Raw genomic sequence first — 14,415 nt, forward strand, 5'->3', positions numbered from 1 at the left:
ATTTAATTTTTAACTACATATTGAGATAGCTAAAGCACGTAATGAACCCAAGGTTCATCTATTTTGCATAATTGATATTAAGAATTTAAAATATAAAAGATAAAAATATCCTTAAAGGAATCAAAGAAAAGTGAGAAGATGGTTTTTGCATTTTTGTCTGCTGCTTCCTTCTCTTTTTGATTTTTCAATTATATATATATATATACACCTACCTTCGTTTCATCTCTTTAATTTTTTTTTTTCTAGAGAAATTTTAATAATCTCTCATTTATCTTTTCATGGGATTATTACTATTATTATAATAATTTTCTTATTTTTGATTATAATAATATTATTATTGTTATTATAATCATTTCTTATGTTAATAGAGACTAATACATTTCTTTTAGAAATTGAAATAGAGCATAAAATAAAAAGCTTTTTATTTTTAACAATTTCAAAATAAATATATATATTTTTTAACGTTTTAATCCTATTGATATCATCTATTTCAATATTGGATTATCATATTGAAAATAAAAATCTCTTGAAATATTGGATTTGGGAGGGCTGTTTAGATTATGACTAAGGACTTGAGATTATCAGGAGTATTAGGTTTAATGGTCTCTTGCAGGATAATGTATCAATAAAGATATTAGTAATTAAGATACACAAGGAAAAATATATGAATTTTAATATTCATCATTCGTTTAAAAGCAATATCGATCCTCATAATCTAAAACCCATTTGTATTCGGAGACCACCTACATGAGCTGAGCATTAGCCATTGGGTCAGAATGAGAATTGCAAAGAGGCGCTTCAATTATGAAGGCAAACTGTAGGACCCCTTATATTACAGGCTGTATTGTCCACAATTACCAAATGTTACAAAAAAGTCTTTCAAGTGGCCCTCACCTTTTGTTTTTCTTTTCCTTTTTCTGCTTCTTCTCTTTTTGGTGTGCTGTTGAAACAGCTGCTATTCATCAGATCCATTACGGCAACTCACCATCTCTTCTCTTTTCAGCTCGTCACTTGTCTTCCAACTCATCCTTTTTCTGTCATCCCCTCAAGCAATGGATTGTGTGAGCCCAATCCTGGACGTCGCCACCCGCTTGTGGGATTGCAGCGCCAACAGTGCACTTTATATTCGTGAGCTTCAAGAAAATCTCAAGTCTTTGAAGAGCTTAACGGAGGAACTGAGCAACTTAAGTAAGGATGTGATGGGAAGAGTTGAGCGTGAGGAGGAACAACAGAGTAGACGTACGCATGACGTGGACGGTTGGCTCCGCGCTGTACAGGTCATGGAAATAGAAGTGGAAGAAATATTGCAAAATGGGGATCAAGAAATCCAAAAGAAATGTCTCGGAACCTGTCCCAAGAATTGTTGGTCAAGCTACAAGCTGGGGAAGATTGTGACTAAAAAGATCAATGCTGTGACTGAATTAAAGGCTAAAGGGAATTTTGATGTTGTGGCTGAGAGGTTGCCTTCTGCACCGGTGGATGAGAGGCCGATTGGGAAGACTGTGGGCTTAGACTTGATGTTTGAGAAGGTTCGGAGATGCCTTGAAGATGAGCAAGTAAGAAGTATTGAATTGTATGGAATTGGGGGTGTTGGAAAAACCACCCTCTTGCAAAAAATCAATAATGAGTTTTTTCGTAAAAGAAACGATTTTGATGTAGTGATATGGGTAGTGGTGTCGAAACACATCAATATAGAAAAAATTCAAGGAGTGATTCTGAATAAATTACCGACCGGAGATGACAAATGGAAGAGTCGCAGCAAGGAGGAGAAGGCTGCAGAAATATTCAAGTTGTTGAAGGCCAGAAACTTTGCGATATTGCTTGATGATAAGTGGGAGCGACTCAATCTCTTTGAGGTGGGGATCCCTGATTTGAATGATCCGACTAAGTCCAAAGCAGTACTCACTACCCGATCTGAACAAGTATGCAATGAAATGGAAGTTCATAAGAGGATAAGGGTAGAGTGTTTGACCCCGGATGAAGCATTTTCTCTGTTTTGTAACAAGGTTGGTGAGAATGTCCTGAATTCACATCCGGATATAAAAAGACTTGCTAATATTGTTGTTGAAGAATGCAAAGGATTGCCACTTGCCCTCATCATCATCAGGCGATCAATGGCTAGCAGGAAAACTATCACGCCCCAAGACCCACTCCAAGGGCATGACGGTCATTTTACACCTCAAACCCGAAGGCTTAAAGTATAACCTGACCCAAACAATCATATTGTAATTGGAAGTAACCAATTACCAAAAACCTGTTCAGAGTAATAGAACAAAATTCTAAAATCTCCTAACTTAACTTTAGAACTAAGCATCCATCAATTAAAATCCATTATCCAAATAGATTGCAACTCAATAAATCAAGTACTAATGAATTTTTATAATCTCCATATCTCAACTTCAATCTATCATAAAAAAAATATATTTAAAAGCTCAATATCTAAATAGCTTCCAAAAACTAAATAAACTAAATGAACATAAACTTATAAGCTAACAATGTTCAAAAATAACATCCTAAGAAAAATCCTAATGATGACCAACTTTCCCGCCTAGTCATTACTCCTCGCCCGAACTAAAGGTACCTGAAAAATTTTCAACAATTGTGAATGAGTTCACAGCCCAATAAGGAATATTAATGTAGTTCATGGATCAAATATTTTCATTTCAAATAGAAGATATCATTTTTTTTTCTCATCAAATATCAGAGTTTCAAAAATACCAATATATTCAAATTTCGACCAACCATTTTCATATCAAATTCAAACACTTTCACATAAGATTCAATCAAATCCATTCAATTTTCATTACTCTGGTTATCAAATATCAAATGCCCAGTTAGGTGGGACTTTTCAAATGAGTGACTAGCCTCAAATTGTTCCTGGTGGACGGAACCAAACACTACTAGTACTAGTAACCTCTAACCAAACCCCTAGAGGTTGGGGTTCAAATCAATTACATTCCCACCATGAAATGTAAAGGTCAACTATTATATCCCGTTGACAAGGGTCAAATAATCCAGAGTGATGTTTTTGTTCAAGTATTCAAATTTACACAACATAATATCTCCATATTTTGTGTCATAAATAAAACAAAATATTCCAACATAATATTTAGTGCAAAACAGTTTGATCCATGCATGGTAACAAAATATCATTTTCTTTTCCACAATTCAAAATAACATATAAAATAATTTAATTTTATAAATATTAGAGATTACCCTTGTACCAAGATTAAGCATGGCAAAAACTTGAAACTATAATCTCAATCAATTCCATAAATATTAATCAGCCAAAAAAAAAAAAAAAATCCTGAAAAAATGGAATTTAAATCCACAACGAACACCCAAACATTTGGTTGATTTTAATTGGAATCATACCTAAGCCCCTTGTTCTTATATTGCTTTAAAACTGGGAAGGAAAGTAGTTAAAGTAGCTTCATCCTCCCATTCTAATTCGTTCCACCACTCTTGCTTTCCTACCATCACAACTCTACCTTGATTGGCACTGTTGGAGTTGAGTGGCAGCCTCTTCAGCTTTGGACACCCAACTACTTCAATTCTGTCAAGGTAAAGAAAGGGCAAGGGATTCCGGTACACATTCTTCAGTTGGGGTAAACCATTTAACTCCAGTCGTTTGAGTTTTGTGAATGGGCTCAGATTTCCTCCATCCTCTGCACCTTTACCTATCACTTCTTCTATTTCATCACATTGTCCTATTGTAAGATATAAGAGGTTTGGGGCAAAAATAAGCCATGTCAAATTCTTCAACATCTGGCATCTATTGATGACCACTCTGCGAAGGCCATGGAAGCATTTGACCTTCGGGTTGAGACTGCTATACCCCACTGTTTCCTTTCCTTTCCCTGTCCAATCAAACTTAATCTCTCTCAAACTATCCAAATCTTCCATCTTAAGCCCACCGAGATCCTTCAAATATTCGAGAGATGATAGGTTGAGTGAGCTTGAACCTTTGAACATCTTGAGGCAGATTGCATGAGTGCAAGTTAGTAACTTTCTGGAACTTAAAAATCTCATAAACACAGAGGCACTTGCTATGGTGACACTTAAATCCGTCAAGTATTTCAAACTCTCCAATTCCTCTACCAAGGACTCATTACCATATGATTCAATGCCTCCTTCAGCTACTTGATCATAAAGTCCACAATTGAGCATGCCAACCGCTTGCAGCATTAAAAGACTTGATATTAGTCCTTGTGGAATTGAAGAGAGTTTAGATTTACACAATATCAAAGTCTTCAATTGTACGAGATTCTTCATCTCAATTGGCAACTTCTTTATCTCTGTACCAGATAAATCAAGATATTGCAAGGAAACCAAATTAGAAATATCTGATGGTAACTCAACTATTTTGGTGTTTGATAAGCTCAACACTCTTAGATTGGGAATAAATTGGAAAAAACCATTGCTTATCATCTGCAAATCACTATTCAAATCTAGAAGAAGTGTCGAGAGATTGGGACATGTGGGTGATCCTGTTAACTTCTCAATTCGGTTGTCCATCAGTGAAATCCTTTCTATCGTCGTCCATTTGACAAAGTCAGGTGCTTGGGTCAAACCGGCACTTGTTTGTACCAAAAGCTTGCCCTTCATCTCCCCCATTTCACTGGTTATCCACAAGGCCATATCACGTACAACATCATGAACTTTTACAAATCTATTATCTGAAGATTCCTCAAGTAGGCATGCATGAACAAGAGTACTGATAATATTGAATCCCTGATTTCTGGCTCCATCCGTGTCATCAAATTCATCTAAAAATCCCTCACAAATCCATTGATATATCAAAACTACCTTAAATATAAAAAAATCTTCTGGGAATAAAGAACAATATAAGAAGCAAGATTGAACTATTTTGGAGGGTAAACTATCATAGCTGTATTTCAAAAGTGGGTACACTCGATGCCCCATACCTGGAAAATTTGAAGCACATGTTTGTAGTACTCTAATTGCATGCTTCCAATCTTGGGGTGTCACTTTAGAAGCCATGGCTCGCCCTATGGTAATTATCGCCAGTGGCAAACCGCAACACTCTTTTGCAACCATTTCAGCCAGCTCAAATATTTCTGGATCAGAATTAAGGACGTCCTTTCCCACATATTTTTGAAACAGATCCCACGAATCCTTCCATGTCAAAGATTTCACTTGGATCTTCTTGTGAGCTCCCATTTGCCCCGCACAAGTCCTGAGATCGAGTGGTGAATATCAGCTTGGACTTATTTTGTTGGTCAGGAGGTGGAATTCCCACTTCTAACAGATCCATTTGCTCCCACATGTCATCCAACAACATCACAAACCTCTTTTTGCACAAGGCTCTCCAGATTTCTTTGGCTTTCTCATGGCGGCTTTTGCTTTTCCATTTATCATCACAGAATCCCACCTTCTCCCAAATCTCGTTTTGTACCCGCCCTAGATTTGGAGTTTTTGAAACCACTACCCAAATTACGACATCAAAATTGTGGGATGTTTTAAGGAAATGATTGTTGATTTGTGTCAAGAGGGTGGTCTTCCCAACGCCCCCCAACCCATATAAGCCGATCATCCCTACATGTTCTTCTTCGAGACTCCTCCAAACTTTGTCAAATGTTGATTCCAAGCCCACAGTGGGTCGGCCGGGTATTTCCTCTACAGGAGCTGGAGGTACAATATCAGCCACCACCTCAAAATTACGCCCTTCGCTCATCAGAGTAGCCGTATCTTGTAGCTTCCTGGCCACTTTTTTTCCCAACGTGTAGCTGGAGATGCAATGCTTGGGATGGCAACAACCACGAAATCGTTTCTCCTCAATGGTCTCCGCACCATCTCCAATCAGTTGACCGACTTCAGTTTCCATGGCTTCCACCCTGGAAAGCCAGCCTTGTACTTGATCCAGACGCTTCATCTGTTGTCTCTCAGCCACATCCACCTTCCTATTCACATCGTTCTTCAGCTCCCTTAATTTTTGAAGCTCTGTTCTCAAAGTAACCCGATTTTCTGCAAGCTTGCATATGTAATTTGCTCGAGCAGCAGTGCAATCACAACAACCAGCGATGTCGTTGGTAGGGATTGAGACTGAGAACACGTTTCCCATTGATGTATGAAAAACTCCAAGGAGAAGGTAAGAAAGAGGAATGACAAATTCGAAGCAGAGAAGGAATGCCTTTTATTTGCAGATATTGGGAAAGTGATGAGGAGAAACAAAGGAAAAAGGTCATGGGCACCAAGTCGAGGGTGATGAGGCACACATGGGCCCCTTGGCAAAGCTAAGTTCTCTGCGGTTTTCTTTCCTTTTTTTTTTTTTTTTTTTTTTTTCTTTGAGAAAAAAAATTATTAAAGTGAATCAGTCAATGGTATATTACCGTGAGTTTTGAAATTTTAAAATTAAAATATAAGAATTATGTACACATCCATAATCACCTAAAACTTGAAGAAAAAAAAAATGATAAAATAGTGAAATTGAAAATTATTTGACAGTGCATTTGATTATTAATAGAATAGAATATATCAAGTATCTTTTTTGTTCTAAACTCGTTGATGTGGTATTATAATTTATCAATATTTTGGATGCGAATCGATTGTTCTTCTCCTTGGCAAGCAATCTTTTTTGGGTTGAAGGCTAGAAGGAAGAATGAAGGTTCTCTTAGAATATCCTTTTCCAATTGTGGGGCTGCCACTGCTTTCCATATCCTCAAACTCCCCTAGATTGAGTGGTTCACAGGAGTCAACAGCTCGCACCAACAATATATGACACTTGCAACTCTTTTCCGTCTCAATTTTATTTTATTTCCTCCATCTGCCATTCAACAACCAGAACTCATCCTTTTATACAAGTGTGCGAATACCATTTTTCTTGCATTTTTAAAAATTTATTCTTTTCATTAATTTTGAATTTTTCCAATGAAGTTGCGTGTTCATTTGTTCAATTAATGACAATTTTAATTATTGGGTTTGTCATGATCAAGTACATATAATTAAAAAAAATTTAAAATTTAAAATTATTTAAATTTTATATAAAAAGGAAAAAAGAGTGAAGTGAGTCTAAAAAATATATAAAAATCAGTTATTAATAATCTATTTTCCATTTTTCTTTCATCTTTTCTTTTCTTTTATTTTTTGTTGCGTTTTCTTTCAAATTTTTCAAAAATTGAGCATATATTGGATAAGAGTTCATATGCAAGGATAAAAATATTAGTTTTTAAGGAAATACAAATGATTGGATTTTATGAATATATAAAGATATATCAATTAAATAAAAAGAAAATTGATTAAAACTCATATAAATATTAAAAAAAGTTTAAAAATTATAAAAGAAGAAATAATACTCATATTAAAATTCTTTTTATAATAAATATATGAAGGACATAATTTGTGATGTTCAATTATAATATACAAAACTTAAAAACTTATTTATATTGATCTATGTAATTGGGATAATTTAATAAAATAAAATAAATAAAAATATGATTTTTTAATTAAACATATTTCAACTTTATATTTCTCTTATTTTTAATATATATATATATATATATATATATATATATATATATATATATATATAATATCATGATAATTTTTATATTATGAAAAGTGTGTTTTCATACACATTTGAAAAAAATTATAATAAAATAAGATGAGTTATTTGATTAAAAGGGTTTTTAAAATCCCAATTTTTGAAATTTAACATCTCACCCTTTTTTTTGGTCTTATTTAGACAAAAATATACTCATTTATTTTTTATAAAAATGACATTTTTTAAAAACCTATATGTAAATACTTGAAATGGTAGAAGAAATTCATGTCAAAAATAGGTTTTTTTTTTTTTTTTAAGAAAAAACATGGGAATAGTTAAATTCACAATTTAGAAATTATTTCATTTTTTTTAATCAAATATTTCAAATAAGAATCCCAAAAATCCAAATATAATATATATTATTTAATAATAATTAAGATTTTACCTACTTTTCCATCAAAGGTTATTTTTTTTATAATCACAAATATTACTTTGACTTGGATGTAAACTAAATTGAAATTATTTTTAAAGACTTTTATTTTCTTTTTCTTTTTTTTAAATGTGTGTATAAAAGTACATTTTTCCCTTTTAGATTGCATTGCCCAAGTGCCACTGCCCATGTCCGTCGTTCCAAACTCAAATGCATGTGCCTGGGATCAAACCCAACAGCCGGCCCCCCACATTCTCTAATTTTCAAAAAAAAGACCAGTTGACGTCCTGGTCAAAACGTGTGAGCATGGCCACAATGGAGCGTGGACCGTGGGTTGGAAGCCGCGTGAAGGGCAGTGCTAGGCGTGGAGAAACAGAAAATTCAGAAGATACGGACGAAAAAATCCTCGAGATATTCAACATTTCTCATCATATTTTCTACTGACCTGGCCCCATTTTTTTGTCCTTGTCCATAGGGTAGGAGAAAATATTTTTATTAATTAAAGTTAGTTAATTTTCATGAAATATAATAAAATTAAATAGTTTCATAAGGTAAGACTACCCTTTTTCTTTTAAGTCAAGATTAAATAGAAATAATTTATTAGAAACGTTTTTTGAATAAAAATATTAATAATTTGTTTTTTAATATGATTTTTACTATTTATTATTATTTTTCTAATGCACTTATCTTTATTTTTGTTTTCATTTTTTATTATTGATAAAAACTTAGACTTTTTTGGTAATTATTTTTTAAAACAATTTTTGAGAATAATTTTTTAAAACTATTTTATAAAATAAAAGTCTGTTTGTTTGAAACCTAAAACATTTTTAATCTATTTTTAATACTTTTAACTTGTTTTAAAAATAATTGTTATGTGTAGTATTTTATTTTTAATCATTCTAAATGTTGGTATAATTACTTTTAAAACAACCTTTAGAAAACAAGTAAAAACAACATATAAAATAATTAAAAAATGTTATTTGAAAATACCATGTTTTCTGTTAACAGAAAATGAAAAATACTTTGTTTTAATAGAAAACATAAAATAGTTTTTTATTGTCCAACGATTTTCAGGTTTTTTTTGTTTTGGAAAACAAAAAATTGTTTTAAAAAACGTTGCCAAACAAGGCATTATCCTTGTGCATTTGTTTATTTTTTGTTTTTCCTATATGATTGACATTAATTTGTGTAGGATCGTGCTATCAACTCTCCTAATTCCCCCACCCCCGTGACACTCTTGAGATTCGAATATTGTGGACATTTAGGTGAATGCACTATAAGGTTAGAGTATGTGTCTTTCCTAACAACAATTACTTTTAAGAGAGTTGGTAGCTCCTAAGGTCTTACAAGTGGTATTAGAGCTAGGTGTCACAAAATGCTTCAAATGAGCCTCTCCTGGGTTTATATAGAGCCCAGGAAGCTTCTGGAGACTCCTAGAGTCATCTACACTAAGTCATTGGTGGGAAGAGTGTGGAAGGTTCTAGAGATACCTAGAGATGTCCACACATCTCTACACTATGGTGGAAGGCATTAGAGGAGTCAAAGGCTTTCTAGAGAATTCTAGAAATCTCTCGAATATTTTTGTACATAGAATTATGTAGGGTGTTCTAGAATATTCTTGATTTGTAAGGAACCCTCCAAGGTTCCAGAGCGTTCCATTGGTGCCTATAAATAGGCGAGGGCCTTATTTGGCCAAGACACCATCCAAGAACCTAACCAACCAAGCAAGTGAGCTTCCAAGCATTGTATAGCTTCCTTTGAAAGCAATAAAGCTTCTATTCTTTAAGAGTCGCCTACTACGCCCTCTAAAGCTTCCGAGTCATGAACATCTTACCTTAACAAGCTAAGCATTGGGAGTCAGACTGACTTAGCAAGATCAAGTGTTTGGACCTGTCTAAGTGTCGCATGAGCTTAGGAAACGACTAAGTCCGTGACATAGGCCTCTTGTTTAAGATTTAACCATCTAAGAGGAAATAACTAATCCATTTAACTCATCTCACATTGAAAGTTTTACAACCAATAAACCTCAATTTTTTATGGGAACTAATTATCCCTATTGGAAAACTAAAATGACTTGGTTTTTACAATCAATCAACTTAGACTTATGGGATGTCATTGAAGATAACCCAACTTTTCCTTCAAAACTAATTGATGAAGTCATGATTCCAAAACCCAAACAAGAATGGGATGAGTGTGATAGAAAAAAATTTCAATTAAATGCTAAGGTCGTTTATACTTTGCAATGTGTTATGGATAGAAATGAATATAATAGAATTTGTCAATGCAAATCGGCTAAAGAAATTTGGAAATTACTTGTACTCATGAAGGAACAAATCAAGTTAAATAGTCAAAAATCAATTTACTTGTTCATAGTTATGATTTTTTTTTTTTTGAAAAATAATGAAACTATTGTTAAGATGATTACTAGGTTCACCGACATTATCAATGACCTTGAAGCTTTGGAAAAAACCTATAAGGAATTGGAGAGTGTGTTTTCTCTATTAAGATTAGTCTTTATTTTCTCAATTTGTTTATGTGTTTTGACATCCTAATTAATTTTTATATTTTATTATACTTCATTAATAATATAGGAAACAATACTAAGAAAAATAATTTTTTTTACATGTTACCTTTTTATTTTTATTAAAAAAAGTTACTTTTTTATTTTTATTTTTCTCACTTTGGTATTTAACGATGGTGCAACCATTTATGGTTTACCTTGTTTTTTTTTTTTTTTCAATTTTTCTACATGTTATTTGATTAAAAGGATAATTGAAAACCCAAATTTGAAAATTCAACCTTTCATCATTTTTCTTACCTCACTGAAGAAAATGCCTTTATTGTTTTCTTGTAAAAATAACTCTTTCTTTTAAAACATACCACTTTTATGCATATGATTATTATAAATCATGTTTTAATGTGCATTCACTTCTCTTTTTTAGTTTTGGTGGGTTTGATGTACTATCGTTTTGTGAACATTTGATATACAAATATTACTGGATGATTTAATGTATTACAGGTTAATCAATAAACATTACAAAATATAAGTTAAATGTGATATGATTATTATATTTATGGACAAAATATGTACAAGTTGATCTTATTTATTAATAAGCATTACAAAAATCTACAGGCTAATCAACCAAAAACAATCATATCTTCCATAATAATTTACAATGATGTGACATCATAATTCAAAGGTGATTCATTTAACGTGACACCATAACTCAAAGGTGATGCATTTAATATGACACCTTATATATCTCATACAACTCTATATCAAATTAAGCATCACTAAAAATATATGGTGTCGCTTCTGAATGTGTCACCATTTATCTACTTTGGTGTCGCTTCCAAATACGTCACCAATTGGTACCCTCCTATGGTGTTAGTGGATAAGGTGACGCTATGTTGTAGCGACACCCTATATTTATAGTGACTCATTATAAATGTTACCATATATCTTTTTCCTTGTAGTGAAAATAAAAAGCTTTTTATTTTTAACAATTTCAAAATAAATATTTTTTAACATTTTAATCCTATTGATATCATCTATTTCAATATTGGATTATCATATTGAAAATAAAAATCTCTTGAAATATTGGATTTGGGAGGGTCGTTTAGATTATGACTAAGGACTTAAGATTATCAAGAGTGTTAGGTTTAATGGTCTCTTGTAGGATAATGTATCAAAAAACATATTAGTCATTAAGATACACAAGGAAAAATATATGAATTTTAATATTCATCATTCGTTTAAAAGAAATATCGATCCTCATAATATAAAACCCATTTGTATTCAGAGACCACCTACATGAACTGAGCATTAGCCATTGGGTCAGAATGAGAATTGCAAAGAGGCGCTTCAGTTATGAAGGCAAACTGTAAGACCCCTAATATTACAGGCTGTATTGTCCACAATTACCAAATGTTACAAAAAAAGTCTTTTAAGTGGCCCTCACATTTTGTTTTTGTTTTTTTTTTGTTTTTCTACTTCTTCTCTTTTTGGCGTGTTGTTGAAACAACTGCTATTCATCAGATCCATTACGGCAACTCACCATCTCTTCTCTTTTCAGTTCGTCACTTGTCTTCCAACTCATCATTTTTCTATGATAGCAAGGAGGAGAAGGCTGCAGAAATATTCAAGTTGTTGAAGGCCAAAAACTTTGGGATATTGCTTGATGATATGTGGGAGCGACTCAATCTCTTTGAGGTGGGGATACCTAATTTGAATGATCAAACTAAGTCCAAAGTAGTACTCACTACCCGATCTGAACAAGTATGCAATGAAATGGAAGCTCATAAGAGGATGAAGCATTTTCTCTGTTCCGTAACAAGGTTGGTGAGAATGTCCTGAATTCACATCTAAATATAAAAAGACTTGCTAAGATTTTTGTTGAAGAATGCAAAGGATTGCCACTTGCCTTCATCGTCATCGGGCTATCAATGGCTAGCAGGAAAACTCCTTGAGAATGGGAGCAAGCAATACAAGTGTTGAAGAGTTATCCAGCGAAGTTTTCAGGTATGGGAGATTAGGTCTTTCCAATTTTGAAATTCAGTTATGATCACTTAGACAATGATACCGTCAAATCATGTTTCTTATATTGTTCTCTATTCCCTGAAGACCATGAAATTTGGAATGGAAATCTTATAGAACTTTGGATAGGGGAGGGGTTTCTAGACAAATTTGCTTATATATATGAAGCACATAACCAAGAAGAAGAAATTATTACAAGCTTAAAACTTGCATGTCTCTTGGAAGGTGATGTATTGAAAGGCCGTTGTAAGATGCATGATGTGATCGGTGACATGGCTTTATGGTTATCATGTGATTATGGGGAAGAGAAGTATAAAAGTTTTGTACTAGAACATGTTAAGTTGATTGATGCCTATGAAATTGTGAAATGGAAATAAGCACAACGGATTTCATTATGGCATTCTAATATCAATGAAGAACTCTCGGTATCACTTTGTTTCCGTAATCTCAAAACTTTGATTTTGAGAAATGGTGATATGAAGTAGTTTCCAATTGGATTCTTCCAATTCATGCTTGTCATAAGAGTTTTGGATTTGTTGTATAATGAAAAAATGGTGGAGCTACCTTTGGAAATTTGTAGATTAGAGAGTTTTGGAATATCTGAATCTAGCATTCACGAGTACAAAAAAGGTACCTATAAAGCTGAGGAACTTGATAAAATTGAGGTGTTTGATATTAGACAATGTAAGGGTGCTTGAAGTAATTCCACCAAATGTGATATCTTGCCTTTCAAATTTGCAGATGTTTAATATGATATTATACACTGGTCGGGATATTAAGGAATATGAGGAAGGCCATGTTAAACTTTCAACAGGTTTTATAGTAGTGTTGCAGGAGTTGGAGTGCTTGCAATACTTGACTGAGATAAGTATCACCTTACATACAGTACCAGCTGTTCAAATATTTCTCTCATCCCAGAAGCTGTAGAAGTGCATACGACATCTAGTGATGAACACGTGTCGAGGTTTGAAGGTGGTGGAGCTACCACTTTCGACTTTGTAAAGACTGAGTTGGCTTCGATTTGAAAACTACAATGATTTGGAATGTGTGAAAATAAATATGGAAAATGAAGAAAAACAGGGATTTTCTTGAGGTCATATCTCAAACTCAAACTTCCACAACCTTGTTTATGTATGTATTGAAGGGTGTCGATTCTTGGACTTGACATGGCTTATTTATGCTCCAAGTCTTGAGCGTATGTTGGTTTTCAGGAGTAAGAAAATGGAAGAAATTATAGAGGGTGATGAGTGTGGAGAGTCAGAAATTGAACAACAAAATCTCCGCATATTCTCAAGACTTGTGGCACTATGGTTGTTTAAACTCCCAAATCTAAGGAGTATCTATAGGTGGACTTTGCCATTTACTTCCCTTACAAAAATCGTTATGTCTGGTTGTCCAAAGCTAAGAAAGCTGCCACTGAATTCTAGTAGTGCCACCAACACTTTAGAAATAATTCAAGGGAATTCAAGGTGGTGGGAGGGGTTGGAGTGGGAGGATGACAACCTCAAGCACAATTTCACTCGATATTTCGTATGCAAAGACTGATTTGGATTTAAAACTCAATCAGATCTGAGTACATAAAGGTGATTGAAAGAAGGGGATGGCGGTAGACTCATATGTTAGGGGGAGTGTGTGCAGGAATTATTGGCCTCAATTTCTTCATTTCATTTTCTCACAAACCACTTGGCCCTTCTTCTCTCAGGTACATTTGTTTATTTTTCCTTGTGTTGTACTAAAGATGATTTATTCCACTTCTATACTTAAATTTCGTTTAAGAAATGAAGAATTCTCCAAGGTTTTCTACAAGAAAATCTGATAATTGATTCTCATGATAGGCAACTTAATGATTTCTTTTGCTGGACAAGTTTTTGTAGAACATTATGGGGAAAAATCCTTACAGTTGTTAAATGACTGGATGATGTGAGGGCATAGGAAGAGCAACAT

The 14,415-nt window shown here is 33.5% G+C and overlaps 1 protein-coding gene and 1 non-coding gene across 2 annotated transcripts; one reads left to right on the forward strand and one right to left on the reverse strand.

Annotated features, from left to right (window-relative positions):
• Positions 1-715: 715 nt before the first annotated feature.
• Positions 716-2,283, forward strand: LOC132254282 (disease resistance protein UNI-like). Its single transcript, XM_059739581.1, has 2 exons — positions 716-2,117; positions 2,263-2,283. The coding sequence occupies exons 1-2, from the start codon at positions 1,053-1,055 to the stop codon at positions 2,281-2,283; spliced, it is 1,086 nt and encodes a 361-aa protein (XP_059595564.1). The 5' UTR covers positions 716-1,052.
• Positions 2,284-2,347: 64 nt separating this feature from the next.
• LOC100854107 (probable disease resistance protein At1g52660) lies at positions 2,348-6,272 on the reverse strand. Its single transcript, XR_009466578.1, has 2 exons — positions 4,929-6,272; positions 2,348-2,581 (listed from the first exon to the last, which is right to left on the reverse strand). It is a non-coding gene; the product is annotated as a probable disease resistance protein At1g52660 (transcript).
• Positions 6,273-14,415: the final 8,143 nt, after the last annotated feature.

Source organism: Vitis vinifera, chromosome 9 (genome assembly GCF_030704535.1).
Source record: "Vitis vinifera cultivar Pinot Noir 40024 chromosome 9, ASM3070453v1".
In the NCBI taxonomy this organism is placed as follows: domain Eukaryota; kingdom Viridiplantae; phylum Streptophyta; class Magnoliopsida; order Vitales; family Vitaceae; genus Vitis; species Vitis vinifera.